The sequence below is a fragment of the Strix aluco genome, chromosome 7 (genome assembly GCF_031877795.1).
Source record: "Strix aluco isolate bStrAlu1 chromosome 7, bStrAlu1.hap1, whole genome shotgun sequence".
NCBI lineage: Eukaryota > Metazoa > Chordata > Aves > Strigiformes > Strigidae > Strix > Strix aluco.
This window is the reverse complement of record NC_133937.1, coordinates 33,750,875-33,772,582: the sequence shown is the minus strand read 5'-3', so window position 1 is coordinate 33,772,582 and position 21,708 is coordinate 33,750,875. Positions and strand designations below refer to the sequence as shown.

The following is a 21,708-nucleotide window of genomic DNA, read 5'->3' as shown; positions in this document are numbered from 1 at the left end:
CTTGCTCTTTGTATGGAGAAAGATTTTGACTTTCCCAAAGCAAACATTTAGTTTTGGACTTAACACAGAGGTATTTGTTTTGTCAATTTGTAAATACAGCACAGAATTTTGTGGTATTTTCAAACTATAGCCACTTGGTTTCAGCTGAAAGCAATGTTCTCCTGGGAAAAGAGAAGCTAGTATCTGAATGCTTTTAAAAATGTTTGGCTAAGGCGCTTGAAAGTAAATGGATTAAGGAATAGTTATCATAGAATTTTATTTTTTTAAAGAAATGTACCCAAAAGTTAATTTGGATGACCTAGGTCAGCGTGCTGAGCAGGCAGGCTGTGAACCTGCAGGGCTGGCTGAGAGAGCTGTGGAGGCAGCGAATCCTGCTTTGGGGGAGGAAGTACATCAGAAAGTTGTTTTTCTGGCTGTGATTCTTCAGCAAAAGCAATAAATTCAAGATTTGCTTCACCTGAAATAGAAGAGAAAAAAGAAGCTCATGTTTGTTGTAATCCGGTTTCTTGCAATGTTCTCTGGTGCACTCAATTTTTTTTTTTAAATGCCACGTGATGCTTACGAGGGTCTCTAAACACCTTTCAAAGCCTGGTCCTTAGAAACAAAGGAGTGACAGTCCTGTACTTTGATGGCAGGATTAGGGTTGGTGTGCAGCAGCCTGAGCTGGGGTGTTTATTGCATTCCCTTCTCTGCTAATCATCTCACCTTGCCACCCCTTTTTTGAACACCCACCTTCCTCTGTGCTGGTGCTCCCGCAGCAGTTCCCCCCAGCCAGCTGTGCCACTTCACCCAGCCCTTAACAACTGGATGTAAGCCCAGATGTCGCTCCTGTAACTAACACTTCACCTCTCTTCTCGCTGCTGTTTTCCCCCACCGTCACACTCCTTCCTCCCTGACCTCACCGCCCAACTCCCTTTTTTTGCTGCACGCCCAGTGCCCACCCCGTCCCTGAATCTATCTCGGCTCTATAGGATACTTTTCGGTGAAGGGGTGGCTGGCGTGTGAATGGGCTCGCGTGGGGTTCGCACGCGCCTTCCAGATGATTCCCATGGCTGAAACACAGCATCGGCCTCGGGGCTGCGCGGAGGCCAGGCCTCCTACGCCAGCCAGCAGAGCCGAGGGGCCGCGGAGCTCCCAGGCCCAGCTGCATGCCCCTTCGGTCACGCCGGGGGACTCCCGACAGGACGGTGTCACCTCCCCTCTACGAGACACTGTCAGAGGCCTCCTGGGCTCGGCCCTTCGGGGTCTGCCGCAGCTCGCGGCCCCGCCAAATGAGGAGCTTGGGATGCAGCTCAGACATGCTGTCTCAATATTTCCCTGCTGTTGATTGAGTTATTGGATTTTATTTCTGCCAAACGATTAACAGCTTCGGGAATTGTTGCTGTTTCATTTTACGAGATACAGGTTTAAATATTTGTCAAACTCGAGCTCTTTTGTTTAGACGGTACCATTTGAATAGGGAATATATTAATACTGCTGAGGCAGTTAAAATTCATAGTTCTATAATTACCTGTATTGTTTTTGAACATTGTGTGAAACTACTTTCTTAGCAAAAATTATTTCTATGTTTTTATTTTTTATAATGATTATGTATGATTGAGGGGGAGATTTTGAAAATTCAGAATATTTTCAACAGAATTTTTGTTAAAATAAAAACTTTGCTCTATAGTGTGCATGTCAAGTGCTGCTACCCTATGTATAGAACATTGAAAATGATTAGAAACAAGAGGGTAAAATGACTTAGTTCTCCTTCATGCTTCTTTTTCTTAGACATAATAAATTCTTGCAAACCCTTTCCTTCCTTTCTTCCTCCCCTTGTCTCCCTGCCTCCCCTTCAGCCTGTATGCCTCTATTCTGTCTTGATTGATACCTGAGCGTGTGAGAAGTGGCTCTAATGAACTGTTAAGCATTTAACAATGTAGCATATAGTGTAAAAAAAAAAAAAAAAAGATGCAGATTCTGAAATGCAGGCAGATGCATACAAGTGGCTAAGGCTGAATGTGCATCGGTCAACTTCGGTTTTTCTGGGGTTTTAATGCTTACCCATGCAATTGTAGCTTTCCAAACACATTTTGCTGGAAATGTTAACACACAAAGGAGGGTTGTGAAATGAAGTTTTGTTAGCAATATATGTTTAGGGGCTCTAGGGAGGTGGGGTATTTGGCCTAAAATTCCGTTTTGGCAGCTTTTCGGTGTGTTATATGCGTGGGTTTTGTTTTGTTCCTTTTGCACTGTGGGCTTCAAGACTCCAACCAATTAATTCTGGAAAAAAGCTTAATGTAGGCTACTCCTCAAGAAGGGGTCTATTTTAACATTCAGTAAACAGATAATCCATTAGGACAACAATATACATTGTGGCAAGTGCTATCCTAGGTTTTTTTTGTCAGCGCTTATTTATAGTCTTTTGATTTCGCTTCCCTCCTGTGGTGCAGTTTCAATCATTCTCCCTCCAATCTTTGTTCTCGTATTCATTGCAAGCTGAAAACAAAGTAAGAAAGAAGCTCATACGTAGCGTTCTATTCTTGGCCAGTTCTTCCTCTATAGCAAGAAGGCGGTTGTATTTGGTCACCCTTTCTCCGCGGGAAAGACCTCCCAACTTGATAAACCTGGCACCCAGTCCAACAGCCTTAAACGAGAAAGTGCGTATTTTAAAACTACACGGTTTGGGAAGTGAAGTCATTCTTCATTATTAAACATGGTATCCTGCTTCTAATTTAACACTCTCCTCTTTCTACAGATAAAAACCCTCCTCTAAGTAGAAATAAAATCTCTTAATGAAAGATTTGTCGGATGCAAACAATAATTTTCACTGGCGTATGAAATGAAATTTTATTTGCAAATGTAGCTTTAATACAAAAAGACTAAATATATTAGTGTTAAGAATTTTTGCCTAAAATATTATTACTACTCAGAAATGTTTTAAGTAACGCATTTTTTTATAAACTAATGCAACCAAATAGATCATAGACGCTTTAGAATATACTCCCAGCTCTGGCAAATTTCCTGTGTGTTCTCTTTAAACTCAAAGATTAACTCTCAGTGGGGAAAAAAAGCAACTCTAGAAAAAGCCTATTTTGTAAAATGTTTCTTTCTCAAGCAGAAACAGGCTTTCTCCTTAAAAATAGTTCATGTTAAAAGCAGTGTTTTGGCAATTCTGCAATTGAACAGTTTTCAATACTTACCAGATCCACAAGGCTATCATCAGAAGATTCTCCATCTGGACTTCCTAATATGGTAATATGTCTTTGACCTATATATAACAGGAGTGTAAAACCTTCATTAGTGTATATTTTATATATTCGACACAGAAATTGTTTGGACTTTTCATTCTTTTTTACCCTTGGGCTATCTAAGCTTAAATACAAACAGGAGTAAAACCAGTGAGACCCATCTCACAAAAATGTAAGCTATATTAGTTAGCTACGTTAACATTATGTTTTATTTTCAGCATGCATAAGGGAATATCTAACATCCTATCCTAATTTCTGTCTCTTGCTGATCTCTCTGGTAATGTATTCTACAGGCTAGGAGGCTGGTCTATTTATTTCAAATGTGCTCCTTACTATAGTAATGATTTTTCTTCGCTATAAAAAAGAGTTTACCATCCTGACTGAATGAAATCTTTAAGTTGCTATTTACCCACTTTGATATAGCGATTCTGAGCTTTTTGAAGGAATAAGGAAGGAACTTAGATATATTAAATTTGACCATCTATTCCTTGGGTATAAAAATAAATAAAGAAAAATTGATACAAAGAGAAAACTTACATATGAAACTGCACAAGTTCTTAGTACTGTTACCACAAAGGCTCAATAATATGTAGTCAATAATCTACGTAAACTGCAATTTTAAACATTTTGGACTTGTTTGGATTTCTTAATTATTAATACTAGTATTAGTCAAAATTCAGATTACTCAATTACATCTTTTTTGAGTTTGTTTAATTCTCATATCTAACTGTACGACACTTAGCTGCAGTGTCAAAGGGCACCCACATTCAAAACCTCCACAGTGTATTAATTTACTAGAGTTGAAGTCCTGAATGCCATTTTAAGCTCCTGAACAGAGATTTGTGAATCAAAACATGAATTTAGTTCCTTCTGACAAGCGCTTTCTAAATTACAAGTGGCAATAATTAAATGAAAAATGTAATATTTACAGGTGTAGCAACACTATTTATGGACTTGTAGGGTTTGAAAGTCAGCCTTTCCCCCCCTCTACTCACCGTCCAGAAGTCCAGTAACTTCTATGAGGTCTGATACCTTGGTTTCATTAATATATTTTAGGACAACACCACTGCACATCGGTACATTTATGTTTTGGTCAGTTTTAAGTTTGGAAATATATGTGGCAGCATCTTCAGCAATCAGGTAACATTTGGAACCAAGAGCACAACATATGTTACTCCATTGTTGTCTGTCCTGCATAAACAATCAAGTAAACAACTGGAGTTCAAAAACCTGAACTGAATAAAACCCTAATTGAGGAGATTTTATCCTAAAGATACTCTTCATATTAACATACTACATTTTATACTGTATTTTAAATCTGTCTACCTAAGAAAAACATACCACTGGAATTTTGCTTGGATTTTAAGATTTTGCTAGAAAACATAAACTCTAATCTGGAGTTAATCAAAGCTAGTTGCATACAAGTATAGTTTAAAGTATTTCAAATTAAATCAACTGCAGGAGTTTGCTATTTTGATTTCCCTCCTGACATTTATTTAATTTTAATGGAATATAAAATAATTTTCTATTTTATTCAGAGGACTCATTCTCGTGTTAATATTTTAAGTGTCATAATATTTGTTTGAATATAAAATAATGAAACAGGAGGCAGTCATAGACTCAATGACACCTATCAAGACAGGATGATCAGAGCTGTAAGACTGACCCATAGGGAACAGCAGAATACAACGCTCTTTCCAGCAAAGCTCCAGTTTTAGGGTCTTTGTTTCTTGATTTTACTGCACTGTCCATATGGTACTGAGATTGAAGGATAAATAAAGGACAAGGATACGTAAACAATTTGAAAGAAGAAATTTATGAATTAATTTGCTTTCTTTGTGTCCAGAGAATGCAAGGTTCTCACATTAAAAACATTACTTTTCTAGTTAATAATTCTGCCAGTAATAATTCTTGGTCTGTGGATCAGACAGACTTTTGTACTTATAGCTGCAATTTGTATAAGGGTCCACTGCTATAAGGATTTCAAGCCCACATGTAAGTGAAAATGAAGTTTTTGACACCTGAACAAATCTTTAAACTTAAGCACTAATGTGGTCTGCTGTCTGTCAATGAATTGGTACCCAGGCTAATCCTCAAGGACCTAATTATCTGTGGCAAAGATGTGGCATGGGTAAACTTTGTAGCTTTGCGTGGGGGGAGGAGGAGGAGAGGCATTTCCCTAAACAGTATTCTATTTCAAACTGTACTTCACTATCCGTTGTAATTCTCCTGCAGATTTTCACATTGCAAATACGATTCTTCGTAAGAATTCTCAAGGAAGTTTGCAGCTGTGGCAGAAGTGGGGAATAATCTGATGTTCTGGAACATGGGTAATTCAGAGAGTCGGACTGAAGCAGTGCAGGGAGGCAAGGCTGACTAGAGTGAGGTAACAGTAAACACGGATATTTAGAAAATGAACTTTTAACGTTCCAGTTAAGAATAAAATCAGATGGATTTTGCAGTTCATCTGTTTTAGAATTATTGATTCAGGCACTTGGCAGATTCACAAAGACAACATCACTTTGCTTCCCCCTTCAATCACAGTCTTCATGTTTTGTTCATGAAAACAAATCCCATATATTTATTTTAAAGAAGATAAAGTGTGCAATTTGACAGCAAGAGCAAATTTTTATTAAGTTGTACAACTGCAGAATCTAGGTCTACAATTGTAGGTTCTGCTACAATTAAGTTTTTATAATTTTTGTAATACATAGAAACTTAATCTTACATATATAAATGCTAATATTTAAGGTTAAGCAATCTGTTTCTTTAACCCATCTAGAACTTGATAACATGCTTAATAGTATTCTATTTTATTGTTGTAACATATAGGCCACACTCAATTAACTCTTCTAACTTTGATCACGGTGGTAAATACATGGTATCTTACTACCACTTTAAAAATTCTGCTGAGCAATGCTGCCAGTGACAGGTTTGTTCTGGCTTTGAGTATAAATCTCAATCATAAGAATAGAAGCAATAATTTTTTTTTGAGTGATTCTAAGGAATATATAGCTATGTCCAAATTTTAGCTTCTCCCATATAATAGAATAGAATTGAATTTATATATCACTTGAATTTTATAATTGGATTTTATAATTTGAGCTGGTTACATAGGAAGAAAAATGTAATAAAAAGGACAGTAGTTTAGCAAGTAGAATCAGAAAAAAAAGCGTTTTCCTGTAACTCCTTAAAATATTTGTACTGACCATATTCTCTTCATGCCAGGATTATTTCTGTCAGGAATTATGTCAAACATACAGAAAAATTTAGAGTTATTGTTAATTACAGATATACAAATGAATTATTAAATACCTTTTTATAGTGATATTTTTGTGCTTAAAGATTCTGAAAACAGAAGTTTCATACTTTATATGTTTTGTAAAAATGTGAAAATTTCAGTAATATGCCACTTAACATTATTATCCATTTTTCAAGGACTGCACTGTGGTATCTTACCTCTTTTCTTAAGGGATCTATTAAGGCAATAATAAAAGGAAATTTATTAATCAGTTCCACATACACGTCAACCATTTCATCAGGACTTTTGAATGTTCCAGTGAGTATTTCATATTTTCCTTTAAGCTAGAAAGGAAAGTAAAAAGCATAAAAGGTAAGGAAGGTAATACTTGAAACCCCAGAGTACTAACATAAGCATACAGATCCTGTGACACGGATATCTCTATGAAGGTGGTGGATTGTGTGCTCTCCAATAAGCACACATTCACTTGTTTACTTTACTCTGTGTCTAAGTGGTCAGCACATTGTTACAGAAAACTCTGCCTAAAGTAACAGTGGGTTCCAGTGGGCTCATGCCAGTCTCTGAAAGATGCCACTTCCAAAACAAGGGAGATCTATTTCAGCATTTTCTAGGCAACAATGACAGTTTTACACTATTTTATGATAAAGTTAGCAATGTCTCACATTTTTATTGAATCTTGCATGAAAAATCTCACGTTTTACTTCCAAAAAAAGTTAATTTTTTGTCCTCATTTCAGGAAGAAAATATTGCTAGGGGAAAGGAGTGCACCCTCAGTGCTCAAAACCAAGATACTGCTTTTCCTTGCCTCTTTCCCCTTTCAAAAAAAAAGACTAGTTTAAAACATCATTATGGGAAGCACAAACCAGAGTGTATGAGGATTATTAAGGGCACACTGTCAAACTGAGCTAGAGTATTTGCTGCTTTAGTGACTTTAACAATTCAATAACAGAAAGTTAAAGAATTACTGATAATGTATTGGTTAAGATTTTACTTATTCTGGTACAGGATACAGATACCAGATTGTCAGGAAAGCAACTGCTTTCACAAAAGATAATAGTAATGGAAGGTTTGTCACTATAGTACACCCAAATACACAAAATCTCATGAGATATTAAATATAATTGGAAGTTTCTTTTTCTGCTTAGAGAGAAACCTGATTGATCTTGGAACAAGATCAAGAACTTGAAGACTTCAGCTGGAGATAAATAAATGTTGTCAAATAAAAATATGGAAAAATAAGAATTAAAAAATAAATGTTGATACACAAGGAGATGAATGTTAGTGGGTATAGAAACATACCATAGTAAAAATACACAGAAAGGTCAAGGTAGTTTGAAAAACCAACAGATGGAGTGTAATATAATGGACAAGTAAGCATCTAGTGGTGTGAAGGAATTATAGAAGCATACATGTGTAAAGAATTTCTTGTTCTTCATCCTTGAAAGCAAGGTGGATAGAAAATAATTATTTCATTTATACCTTGTGGTGAAATAAAAAAACAAAACAGGATTTGCTACTTAATACTTTGCATCTTAGGCAATTTTGAATTAATGTGAAATAAAGCTGGTCTGTTAAATAGAGCATGTAGTAGGTGTCTGCCCATTAAGAGTTTGTTATAATTGACACAGACTGATCTGAAAAATTATATTAAATAAATAAACTGAGAAAAGGAACAAACCTGGCTGATGCAGGCAGGCTTATAGCATTTGAATGATTAAAGTTAAATCATGAAAGTAACAGAGATTCCTGTAGGCAGGACACACGCTGTAATGGGGGTCTGCCGTGGTCCAGCGAGCCTTATCATGGGGAAGGTGCAGCACCAGCGTGCTGGTACCGCTGGGGAGGAGGAATATGTGCGTTCGCCCTGCTCCCGCTGCACCAAGCTACCAGAAGGTTGTCTGCATCTCTCGTGCCCTTGCACTCACAATCCAATAACATATCTGCTACACTTGTAGGACTGATTCAACCATAATTTATAAATTCAGAGGCAAATCTTTTGGTTTGCTTGATTGCTACCTTAAAAAATGGGGTTAGAAGCTTCTAGGTGAGTTAGCAATGTAATAATAAATAATGTTAACAAATAGCTACATTCCTTTTAAAAACCAACAAATAGATATTGAAAATAACTTACATAATCCATTAATTCATGAGCAGCACAATTTATTGCTACGTACATGTCTGTTCCTAGCTCCAGACCTATATTGTTGCAAACTGTTTGCATTAGGAGTAGCGGTTGTTCTAGATTATCGCACCCCGTTATTAGGCAACCTAAGTGTGATATTCTTTTTAAGGCTCGTGGCTGAAAGTAAAACAAAAATAATAACTTTATTTACACACATGCATATATATTATATATACGTATTTTCTCTGCTGTTTCAGTATGCATTCAGTCATCAAAATATACATCTGCGCTCAGAAATCGCATTGACAACTTTAAGGATAATTCTCTATAAATGAGGGGTAATCAAGTGCTAATAAGTAGAGAGCACACAGTCCTTGGAAATATTTCAAGTCTTGTGGTTCTTGCTCTTATATGGCCAGTACTGGTTTACAGAAAGATTTTAAAGGAACTCTTAACAACCACTGAGCTGTCATGGATGCTATGTAAAAGTTTCCAGCACTGTGGACCATCCCTTTGCCACACAAACATATTCTCCAATTTTAAACAGCTTTTACTCCTTTATCCTCAACTACAACTTTGATATTGCCTCTGTGGAGTGTTCAAGAACCACTAGACTCTTCCAAGACTTCTAGAAGAAACAAATTTCATGGAGGGGAAATACCTCTAGCACAGCTGCATGGAGTCATCTGCCTCAGGAACACTGTTCCTGGACATGAGCCACAAGCAGAGCTGTATTGAGCAAATATTTCACATGGTCTTCTGTTGTCAAGTTTTTTGTAGGTTTTTCAATGACTGATTTTTAACTTTAAAGTCTGTGAATTTTGGCTTACAAAGAATGACACTAACTCACCCAGAAAGCAGCAGGATATAATCCTGGGTTAGACTGGAGAAGTCAATTGGAAGGCATTGGTTTTGACAAGAGTTTGAGAACTAACTACAGTGGACAGAACAGAGGCCTAGCTACAGAGGATATATGAATGTTTCTTCACATAAAAAATTAGGGAGAAAATGCAGGTCAAATTGTTACGAGATTATTTTGTAGCAATCTGCAAGGAGAGAAAATCTATTTGACTTGTTGGTTTTGGAGCACTAAGCTGCAGCAACAGACAGCATGAAATGTTGCAGTCTTCCTGCATTTAATGTGAGATAGAGGTTAAGTCTGCATTTTCATGTGATTTTTCAAGGCACCCATATGTTGTGCCTTGTTACATTCTACTAAAAGCACTGTTTATAAAAACATTTTTTTCTGTCTAATCTTTACTTCTGTAACCTAAACAAGTTCTTCTTCACTGCCTACTTTGTAATTTTTCCTTTTTTGTTTTCCCCCCAAAAAGTTCAAACTAACATGGTGCTTTCATCAGTCTCACTACCATCTCCTTTAGTTTTCTGCTATTGAAATAAAGAGAAATTTTTCAGAGAATCTAATGCACTGTTTCCTTGTGCATATCTTAAGGAATTATTTCAATTTGTGGCTGCAGTACATATTGTGATAAGAATATGGAACTTACCCACCAGAAGAACATTGGCCAGTTGCTTAATGATGATGAATTTTGTGTTGTTTAAGCAACAAAAAAATAGAAAAACTTTTATTTATCCTCTCTTTTAAGTATTCCTCAAGAGCAAAAATTCTCACCTGGTAACATTTTAATCATCTCAGAATGGAAAGCAAAACCAGCATGGCATTTCCATTCCACTATCGGGAAAACTCATCTATAAACTACAGGTTTTGAAGTGATAAAAAAAGATCACTTGAGTCATAATGTCCTGTGCACTATTGTGAGTGCTGCCCTTTACCCAGCAGTTCATATCTGCCATTATCTACAACCTCAAACAAGAACTGGGAACTTAATGCAGTGTGATTAGGAGGGGAGTTAGGAAACAGCACATCATGCAAGTCTTCCAGGTAGTTTCATGGCTTACATGATCAAAGCGGCATGTTCTCTGCTGGTGCTACAGGCCTGCAAAATGCTCATTTAGATAATTTACCAGGATTTCTATATGTGAAAAATGACCAGATTCCAAAAGAATTTTCCCTTTGTCATTGTCCCACAGGAAGCGAAGGTGTAGTCAGAGGAATCCAAAATATTATGTAAAATATGAGCATTTGGAATATTTAAAAGTCTTGCTTTGACCTTTCCAAAATGGTAATGTAGATTAATGTTTCATTTAAGAACATGGTTCCCTGCTGATGTTAATACCTTGCTGAAGGCTTAAAATGAAAATCTTTTCTTACCGGAGCTTTCTTCCCTGTATTATGTGCTCTGCCTTTCTTACTGTCTGCTACTTGAGAACTGGGCTGTTGGGAGTGAAAAAAGAAATCAATTCCATGGAAAAGTCCAAAAATGATAGAGAAACTTCAGAATTAAGAAAAAAAATATGCTGACTGAATTTTGGTCTAAAGAGGTTGCAAATATTTAAGTTAGGAAATGGTTTCTATTGGTCTTGAACACTATCAGCAACTATCCAGTTTTATTTTGTGGTGGTAACTAATTTCAAATGTTTATTTCAATGCGGGCATCACCCCAAACATCATTTGTTTTCCAAAAGATTCTTACCTAGGCTATCAAAAATACAAGGGATCTCAAAAATGAGAATCTAGGCTCTGTACTTGGAGAAACCCAACAATCTTGCTTTGCAAAAAGCATATGCACAATACTGAGACAGATAGACTACAGTAATAGTACCTTGAATAATATGTGTTGCCTGTGTGTGAGACTTAGCAAGACCAGAACCACCTATTGTATATTCACTGGTACCATTCACTCCCAGTATACTTCTTCAGGTAAACAGTCTTGCTATGCTTAGAACAATGTTTTATTCTATCGTCATTAATTTAATATCACCATATGGCCAATGTTTTATTCATCTGTCAGAGAAACACATCTTCTATTCTGTGCCATAAGACTAAGCCTGGCAATAGGCTAAATGTTACACGTTTATGCTTAAAAAGACAATAGTATAAAGAACATCACATTATTATTATGCATTTTTATTGTACCGCTTCGCCTGGAGGCTGCAACAGTCTCATCATTTCTTTCTGAATATCCAGAACTCTTTCTATGCCCTGAAATTAAATGACAGTAATCTTCAAAAGAAAGATAAATGATTTCATTTTAGCAGCTTAAATCAGGACAGAACACTTATTCTAAACCCAGATCTTAATATAAAGAATTTAAAAAAAAACCTCTTATAGACTTCCTTAACACAATTCCCCCACCTACGAAATGCAGTCAGGTGTCCAATGATAAGGGTTAGTAGCAGTGGAATGAACAGGAATATTTGATTATGCTGCTGAATGGGATGGCAAGAAAAATGGTCTCTTCTTCCCCAAAAGGAACCCTTCCCAAATTTAACAGGTAAGCAACTTGTCTGCCTAATATCTGAGAAGCGGGAAGATGATAATCACTGTTCACAACTGTGTCTCTATCTATGTCTTCCTAACTGGAAACTGACAAAATTCAATGTATTTCCCTTTAGAACATTTCCAGGAAGCAGGGAAAAATCACTGTCTTCATTTTAAACACGGGAATGGAGGAACACTCCAATTAACTGAATCCATTGCTTTTAACGCAAGACTCGTTTTCCTTTTCAGCTGAGTTAGTAGAAGTTTAATGCTAACTTTGTAAATGACATTTCAGATTTTCTTAAACTGTGCCAGTAAAGGAATACTGAAGGGGGCAGAAGTCAGTCACAGCTGACAACACACCAACACAGGAGGAATGGCTACATTTTGTGCACTGCAGCAAACAGCTTGCTACTCTCCCATGAGCACTAGGAGGCATTATGTCTCTGAAAGGTACGGAATTAGCAACCTTACTAAAAGCTCTCGGTGACAATTCTAAAAAGTTAAAGGAAAAGGAAAGAGAAAGAGAATCGAGCTCAGCTATTTGTTCAGGTCACCAGCATACAAAGTAGGAATCACAGCCCTAATGTAGGCATCTTGTGCAGATACATTCTTTAATGCATCACATTGGCTAAACAAAAAGAGAGGGTTGATCCAGTCTGTCTCATCCATCCTTCTTGCCCCTTGAATGGATTTTGTTCTGCTTTGTATTCCCTTCTATCTTCACAATTTCATTTTTAAAGCAATTTATTCCCAAAGATTTTATGTTTTCCTGTGAATTTGTTACAAGTTTTGCTGTTTTGTGTGCTGTCTTTCAACTGATACTATTTATAATCTAATGTAAAATCACATTCTAAACAAAGCTAAAATCTTTTATTGTTACACAATTCCCCTACATCTTCTTCCATACACTGATTTCTTCCTCTATACAAACACATACTTTTAAAGCTTGAAATCTTCATGTATCTTCTTTAAAGTCTTCATCTATTTACTTCTTTTAATGTTCCTTGTGTTAGAATTCTGCACTAACATTTGTTAAGACTATGGCCTTGCAAGCAAACAAAAAATGAAAAATACAGTTTGTAAGGACTATATTGAAAAGATCTACATACTTATGTACATATATAGTTTATATGAAGTCTATAGAATACATTTATAAAAATGAAAATGAAACAGTACCTGTTTGAGTGATAGCTGAACTGGTGGTATAAGCATAACTTCTTTCACTAATCTCAGTTTTGCAGGTGAAATTTTTTCACAGTTCAACAGAGTAACCATTGGGAGTGGGAGAGTCATTTCTTTAAGTGAATCCTGCAATTGGGAGTACCATGTGAAAATAAAAATGTTAAAAATCAGAATAATTTCTTACATATTTTAATTATGGCACAGGGTTCAAAGACTGCTATAGGCAATGGCCTTAAGGGTGTACTCTATGAGGTATATTTAATACCACTGTCACAAAGGACTACTGGCTTCAGAATTCAAGAATAATTGTGATAACTGGGATAAAATAAACAAAATTACAGAAGTCACATGTACCTGATCACATTTCAGCAGTGCGATATGTAAATACAACGGGATACGGCTAACGGCAGCCCCAGCCTTAGCTACAGCAAGTGACGTGCCCCCAATGGCTACGCTGCCCCGAAGCACTGACTCAGCAGGTTCTGCAGGTGGGATCGGTCTCTCTGCAACTGCCACCTTCTTTCCTACAAGACAGAGAGTAGTAGCTAAATATTTTCTTGGTTTAAAACATGTGCTTATGTATCACAGTTATACAAGTAAACATGATATTGTCATTTCAGTATGTACTCAATGTATTACAAAAGAATCAGTTATTTTTTTAAAAAGTTAATCTTGTCAGTTGCTTTATATGACATGACCTTACAAGTAATCAATGCATCTGTCCTCACTCTGGTGTCAAACATATTTCAAATCTATTTATCTATGTTTATATCCAGTAATGTGACATCATTTTTCAGGTTCCTTTCATAAGCATGATCTCAGTATTCTTTATCATCCTCCTTATATGCTCAGCCATTGCATAAACAACTTGGAAGATTACATTCCAACCTGATTGGGAGTACACATACTTGATTTCTTCTAATAATGACTGTGAAAAAAAATTAGGCCTATTGCAGTTGGATTTTCCATTGAGAAAACAGATCTTTTAAATATACCACATACATAGTCTTGTAAATTTTCAAAAGAACTTATTTCTCTTTCAGATACAGTAACTTTTGTCAAAATGCTTGAAACCCAGCAGTTCCCACTAGCTTATTTATTGCCTACAGTGTTTACACGAACATGCACAGTAGGCACCCATATGAAACCGAAAGAAGCCATCTGATTCTCAAGAATCATATGGATTGGGCACTTTTTTGTAAATCTGACCAAACTACTTTGGTTCCTAATAGGAGTGCCGTACAAGTTTTGATTTCAATAAAATATAAATACTACAGGATACAACTGATATTTTATGATAAAATGTTCTTAATAGCACCTTAATTGGATATGCACATTAGATTATACATCATTTGCATACTGTCCACAGATTCTTTACCCCTTACACTGAGGATAAAGAGCTACACACATAGACACTAGTAATCAAGTACTGAGCAACTCTGACAAACTGCAGAGATCCTTTACACTACGCTACCTTCCAACCTGCATGAATTACAACATAGATGCTACCTCTGAAAGCACCTGCTACTGGAAGTCACTATCTCTTAGTGGTCTTCTGTAACAAGTAGCTTTATAATCATTGGCTCCTAATCGTCAGGTATTGATTCCAACAATAATATTACAGCCAATGTCACAATCAAGTATAAAGAAAATACAATTAGTGAAAACAAGTAATATATGTAACAGCAAAAGCTTGACTAAAAGTATAATATACAACATGATGATATCTGGATGAAGCTGACAATGGCAGATGTTACATTTCAGGTCAAAGGTGAATTTACTGGGCACACATCTAACATACTAATTGGGAGGTTTTACTAATAGCATATGACAGTTGAAACTAAACTGGTAAGAAATAATAATTTGCCAAGATTTTCTGCCCTTACAATAAATTATAACAAACCTTTTTTTTTCAGAGGGTAACGCATCTATGGAGGTAACATATAGGGTTTTTTCCTTTGTGGGTTTTTTTTTTTGGCCATGTATACTTACCCTATTTCTCTACTCTCACACCATTTTTTCCTGTAGTAGGATGGTTTGCTTACTTTTTACTCTGTACTGCCTATCATTCCCATCTCATCCCCTTACTTCTTTCTCTTTTGCTTTTCACCTTATTTCCTCCTTTTATTAGCAAGAAACTTCCTCTCTCCTTCCATTCTTTTCAACTTCTATCTCAATTCTATTTCCATTTTCTTGTTCAGTTCTGTGATTCCCTTTTCTTAACATTTTCATTTTTATTCTTCACTGCATCCTCCTCCATTCTTATTCCTCACTCTGAAGAGTAATAACCTCCTGTCTAAGCCAAATGTAGAACAAAGGCAGAAACTCTGTTCAACCAATGCATGTGAATGATGAGAAAACTCTGTATTTTCCCCTCTCTCATTTCTGCAGTAGAAACTGCTGTGATCAGAAAGATGATTTAGGAGAGTAACCAAACCCTTTGAATGTGAGACATTGTGTCATGTGTTCTGAAGTATTCAGTGTCCACAGAATACTTCAGAAAGTATTTTAGCACCTTTATCAATACCTGTATTGCAGAAAATATTAAAATAAAGTAAAACCTGGTTTTGCTGATTTTTTTTTCCCAGGTAGTGATGTTGCTGATGGAGTGCATGAAGTAAGGGCAAGAGTGGCTTCTTCCTCTTCTTCTTCTTCTTGCTTTTGAACTTCTTTTTTTTCTTCTACCTTTTTTGTAAAGTATTCACTGAGGGAAGAGGCATAAAGATTACTGGCTCAAAATATTGTTAGACATGTGACAAGCAGACATAGGATTCAGGCTAAAGAACATGCTAAGAGGTAGATTAAGGGCATCTGAGCTTCTGCCATATACTCACTGTGTGAAGCTGGAGAAGTCAATGAATGACATTGGTTTTTTGGTAGTCATCTGCATCGTTGATTAAACAAAAAGAACCATGAGCAAGTATTATAAACGTTAACACATGGTCTTCAAACCACACTGGTTTGAAAGCCAGCTCTGAGCAGACAATCCTGGTGTGAAGGATGTATTCACTTTGCACGGGTAGTGACAGATCCTGTCATAACTTCATGACATACAACAGCTTGGCCTAGGTTGCTAATCTGATAGGTCAGCTGTACTCTGGTTATCTCAGTGGCTGCAAACTCAGAAGTGGCTGAATTTCAATTACATGCGCAAAATGGGAACTGCATACATGGGTCACAGCCACCCAATGCAGGCAAACTGAGTATGTAAGATATATAAAGTAAACAATTCATTAAAATCTTATTTACACTCACTTCAGTTGGAAGAATTTCTTTCCAATTGAGTTTTTATTCCCTTCATCAAGGTTTCCCCAAAGCTAATCCACGCGGAAGGCAATTAGGTCTGTCTGCTACAGTCTGTGCAGAGTGTGGCAGGGAATGGAAAAATATGGGCATTCTGTTTTACTTTGGGATACTCCCAGGAACAAATATTTCTATGAAAAAATGAACATGGATGTTTACTAAAGAAACTGTTTCCAAAGAAACTATCTGCCCCAAGCAAGAAGCCTTTTGGAGTAGCTTGCTCAGAAAGAAGACTCCACCAGAACCTGAAAACTGTATGTATATACGTTTTCTGTGGATTAGCTCAGTGCAGAAGACACACGCACAGGCCTTTCGTACCACTTTTGTTCTGCAGTGCAATGAACAGTAGAAGTGAAGTTGCAGACTGAAAAAACATCCCCACTGAATTAAACTGGTACTGAATGAGTTTCTTGAATGGAGCCTTTGACTTATGGAGGTGTTCAGGCATTTTTTTCCTCAGAGACCCTTATTTTTGTATCCCATGTATGAAATTTTGTAAAAACCAGCGTGATTTCGTATCATAATTATGAAAAACGTAGGAAATAATATAGTGCAATGTATCTGAGATTGACATCACATCCTAAAAATATATAAAAAATAATAGTAGAAAACGCTGACAATTGCATGTTTTTCATTGAGAATATAAATTAATGGTGTATATTTCAAATGCAATAATTTGCATAATATGCAAGACCTACCCAAGAATCTTATCAACTTTACACTGGTCAGTAGGTTTCAAGCCTCTTAACATCATGTTCAGTGATTCGTTGACCCATTCCACAGCAGTGTTAACGGAGTCATTTCTTTCTTTCTCATCAGCTTCAGTTGTTTCAGGTAAAGCATTTTCAGGTATTTGAGAATGAGAAGACATTACAGTGGAACAAATCCTCTGCAAAAAAGTAAAAAAGCTTAAAAAACTATTTCATTTCTAACTTGGAAATGTCATTTGAAAGACTAAGAAGTATAAGTCTTTACCAACTCTACAAGGACCTATCTCCACATCTGCTGTTTGCTCTACTTCTCTTTTTTCATCCAACACCTTCTTCCTAGTCTCTTATACTTTGGTAATTACAGATCTTATTCAAGTTTCTTGATCTAAATTATAAATACTTAGGCAAAAACCTTCTGACAGATCTGCTTTACACATATATTTTGTTATCAGAATAGAATGGAGTTATTTTAAAGATCATACAGGCATTAGGACATTTTTTATTGCAGCTGTTGGTAGCCTGTTGTACCATGATTCATCAGCATTCATGCTTAACACCATCCCTCAGGATGAGTTACACTTTGTCTTATGTAGGTAATTTACAACTTATCTTTCTGTACTGCTGAAGAATAAACAATACTTAAGAAAATTCACTTAACGAAGACATCATTTACAAATATCACAGTTGCCTGCATTAATAGTATTACTGTGAATACTATTTATGTACTGTGAATATCTATGAAGGTATATTTAATTCAAGAATGAAGTGAACCATAGTTTAACTGAGGGGAAGTAGAAATAATTACGCCACAATAGCTACATTTGCAAAAGATAGTATCTTGAATATTTCAGGTAGGGGAAGAGATAGCAATGTACCATGAATTTTGGATGAAGGTGCTAGATGGATTTGTTTGACTTAATTATCACCCACATCAGCCTCTTAGCTCAGTGTAAAAAACTGCCTTCACCTATACTGTGTTTTTCACCTACACTATATTTTTCTGAAATACTGTCATACAAATATAAATATAAGGATCTGAAAATAAAAAAGAAAAATGTAAAAGGAAAATCAACTTACAGGGCTAGATATGGGGTATAAAGAAAAGCTACATGATCATTAAGACAACTAAAAATTTAATACACAAAGATGCACTGTCACATCCCACTCATAAAGATGAGTATTGTCTAATACATGGAAAATAAAAGTTTTTATAGTTGCTGCCACTGTCTAACGTTACAGTTTTTTTCTAAGTTACAACACTCAACTGTTGAGTCACAGGGACCCATATCCTTTCATTAAAGATGGAAAATAAAATGTTCCTTAAGATGTGAGCAGAATAGTACCTCTCCCTGATATTGTCTTGTTAAAATAAACAAAACAGGAAGAAGCAGCTCATACCTTCTCATAGTTTTTAACTGTACAGTATATTTCCACTTCTAATGTTGGCTGACCAACTCCATCAAGAACTTTTCTTCCAACTAATTTGCATATTACTGGAGCTTTTGAAAATTTAGAAAAGTAGTTAGCCTTAAATGAAAGAGAAAGAACTTAATTAAAAGTTGACCTCTATGCAAAGAGGTTTTTGTTCCATTAAATATATTTCAATCAAATCCACTATTGAGCAAATCCATTTATATGTTCCAGTATTCAACATACTTGTTACACTGCACATTTACTTCTGTATTATCTGCTTAAGAATGAGATTCCAGGGAACAGATCCAACTCATATCTAAGCATGGAAGTCCAAAGCCATATCCAGGTTAGATTAATATGTGTTTTATTTGGCAAAGTTAGTCATGAGTATCAAAATCTCCTTAACCTTCCTAGATAATAGGCATTTGTCCAAAGCTTACTTGGCTTTACACTGAGTAACAAAAATAGTCATCGTGCTACTCATGCTACTCATGAAACTCATTTCTATTAGAATTTATATAGCCTCCACATGCCCTGTGGTAGTGAGCTGCTATAAAAGAATGATTTCTTCTGTGGACAAGATCTTGAAAAAATACATGCCTCTTCTCTCTCATAAGAGAATACTGGACAAGAGAAACTCTTAGAAATCCATAGAGAACTCAACTAGATCCTAATGTTGTATTAAAATTCCTGTAGTGTGCTTTCAGTTATCTATTAACAAGTAGTTATTAAGCTTTAAAATAATATTGTAATTTTTTTTCCCTAACAAAAATACTAGAAGTGACTTTAACCAAAATCCTCCTGCTCAGAAAAAGTTCTCATGTGAAATGCTATGCATAACATTTTGTATGTGCTGCTGACAGGGAAAAACAAAAACTATTTTCAGAATATACTTCTTGCTTATAGAAAGTACTTAATGTTCCAGATATCTAATACTGTTTCAAGGTTGCTTCATCAAATACATATGTACAGCAGCTCATATGTCTCAACACTCAACCAATGCAGTATTAAAGATCTTTATAGAAGATTTAATCTGGCAGGAAGAGAAGCTTGTCAGCAAGCTCCTCGATAGCAATGATGATCACTCCTTTTGTAGAGTCCTCTCTTACAGAACATACTTGGTGTAAGGTTATTTATCATGATGACCAAACACTCCTGATTAGAAGTGGTTTTTTGGTTAGACAGAACAGAGCTAACAAGGCTGGCACAATTTTAAGGAGTTGTGGGTATGCTGCATATACTAATAGGACACAAGACAACTGATGTAGCTAGGGATCACTACTCCACAGGAAATCTGGGATTTTAGGTGAGCAAGCTTTGAGCCGTGTGAGAAAGGTGAAAACCCAGACTTCTGGCAGGCAGAGTTCTCTTACTTCTTCCAACATCGTCTTTAATGGGCCTGTTGAACTGTCATCACCCAACTATGAGAAGAGCCTTCGGGGCTCTGTTCATTTTTAATAAACATTGTTGTTGCTTTAAAAAAAAAGGATTAAGTTGCTACCTGAGGTTTACTACATACTTCCTTCCTAGTTTCATTCTTTAGTCTGGTATCAGAGACGGTCATCAAACCATGACTTGCCAAATGGGAAAACTAGGAAACACTTACAGCTACACAGAGGAGGAACACGCCAAACACCAAGCAAAGCAAGAACAGGGATTACCAGTTCTAGTTGCTTCCACTGGTGACGGCAAAACACTTGGAGATGGAAAAGGGTGTAAGATGTAAAGAAATGTTTCATTTCCACAGCCACTTTCATGTGAAAGAACATACTCGAAATCACTTTTTTCAAGAGCTGCTCACTATTGTAGTGTTGGCTATTCCAGTATCACCACTAATAGAGGTTTCATTAAGACTATCTACAATATTTTGCCACCTGGGAACAGATAAAATTGGTCTGATTCTCGACACTTCTACTGAGGCCCATTTGCTTTCCAGGAACAGCTGCAGTGTGAATAGCACCCAGTCTCTTGCTGTCACTGGCCCGAGACATCACCATGCTGAGAAGCAGTTTTATTAGGGACCTCCATCTGTGCCCTCCTAGGGCAACATACTTTGGTTTAGAGACAAGCAACCAACACAGGCTGGCTGATGTGGAAATGTATTTGGCCCAGCGTCAAAGTCCCACTGGTGACAAACACAAAACCATCACGGACCTTGCCCGAGTCAGCAGGAAATTACTGAAGCTTAATTGTAGTCACAGAGACGTCGAGCTCCTTGCATGAACCTGTTGGTTTATCAAACCCTTGGGGCGGGCTGGCAGCAGCCCCCTCGCCTGAGGGCAAGCACAGAGAGCGGCCCCACTGGCCCGTAAGGCCCAGTCCTGCGGGCACCCGCAGGTGCCCTGGGCAGCGCCATACGGCCGCCTCCTCCTCCACGCCGCTCCTCGCCCCTGAAGCGGGGCCAGGAAGGCCCCTGCTCGCCGGGGAAAGCCCCCTCCGGCCCCGCTCACCCCGCCGGAGGGCGCAGCGGCCCTTCAGCCCGGCGCAGCCCACCCGAGGTTGGGGGCGGAGAGGGGGAGAGTGTGTGTCTCCCTCAGGAGGAGCCGGGGCGGGCGCCTGCGCGCTGCTTCCCCTCCCCGCGCTACCAGCTCCCCGTAGAGATCCGCGGGGCGCTGGGGGAAGAGGGCGTTGAGCGCTTCCTCCATTCGCTGCGGCACTCGGTGGTCTTGGTAGTACTGCGTCGCCTCCCGCCGCAGCTCCTGGAGCCTCCGCTGCTGCTGCTGCTGCCGCCGCCGCCCGCCGGGCTCCATGGCGGGGCCGCGGCGGCCGCAGGCCCGGCTGGCTGCTAGGCGACGGCTGCCCGCGCTCTCGCGAGAGTCGCGCGCCCCGGCGGGAGCCGTGGGCGGGAGCGATGGCCGTCGCCTCAGGGTGCTGCCGTCGCCTCAGGGTGCTGCTGTCCCCTCAGGGGGCCGCCGTCCGCTCAGGGTGCTGCCGACCCGGCCCGCGGGGCCCTCGGTGAACGGCGCCGCTAATGAACGCCCTGCCTCTGCTGCGTTGCTGGGCCGGGCGTGGTTGGAGAGCCGGGGGGTGGTTTGGTTTGGTTTGGTTTGGTTTTCTTAATAATGTGCGGTGTTGGCGCTTCCCTCAGAGGCTGGTTATGGTCTTCCAAGTCAGAATGCCTCGAGCAGGTACTCTTTAGT

General features: G+C 37.9%; 1 protein-coding gene across 10 annotated transcripts; it reads right to left on the bottom strand.

The window, feature by feature from the left end:
* Positions 1–239: 239 nt before the first annotated feature.
* On the bottom strand, positions 240–21,350 carry ENO4 (enolase 4). 10 transcript variants are annotated; one of them, XM_074831369.1, is made up of 15 exons: positions 21,154–21,228; positions 20,175–20,264; positions 18,554–18,682; positions 17,144–17,334; positions 15,704–15,846; positions 13,497–13,666; positions 13,137–13,268; positions 11,613–11,678; positions 10,848–10,910; positions 8,624–8,791; positions 6,690–6,815; positions 4,226–4,421; positions 3,183–3,250; positions 2,509–2,626; positions 240–457 (listed from the first exon to the last, which is right to left on the bottom strand). In XM_074831369.1, the coding sequence occupies exons 4-15, from the start codon at positions 17,314–17,316 to the stop codon at positions 285–287; spliced, it is 1,596 nt and encodes a 531-aa protein (XP_074687470.1). In that variant the 5' UTR covers positions 17,317–17,334; positions 18,554–18,682; positions 20,175–20,264; positions 21,154–21,228; the 3' UTR covers positions 240–284. The 10 variants fall into 10 exon arrangements, with proteins under 10 accessions (XP_074687470.1, XP_074687461.1, XP_074687469.1 ...); XM_074831360.1 differs by lacking the exon at positions 20,175–20,264 and having other exon boundaries at positions 21,154–21,350; XM_074831368.1 differs by having other exon boundaries at positions 18,554–20,264.
* Positions 21,351–21,708: the final 358 nt, after the last annotated feature.

Excerpts from the sequence above, each read along its gene's own strand:
- ENO4 (XM_074831360.1), bottom strand. The coding sequence starts at position 21,318 with ATGGAGCCCGGCGGGCGGCGGCGGCAGCAGCAGCAGCAGCGGAGGCTC. Across the intron at positions 8,792-10,847 it reads ATACAGGGAAGAAAGCTCCG|CCACGAGCCTTAAAAAGAAT; the intron begins GTAAGAAAAGAT and ends TTTTACTTTCAG. Across the intron at positions 4,422-6,689 it reads TAGATCCCTTAAGAAAAGAG|GACAGACAACAATGGAGTAA; the intron begins GTAAGATACCAC and ends TTGTTTATGCAG.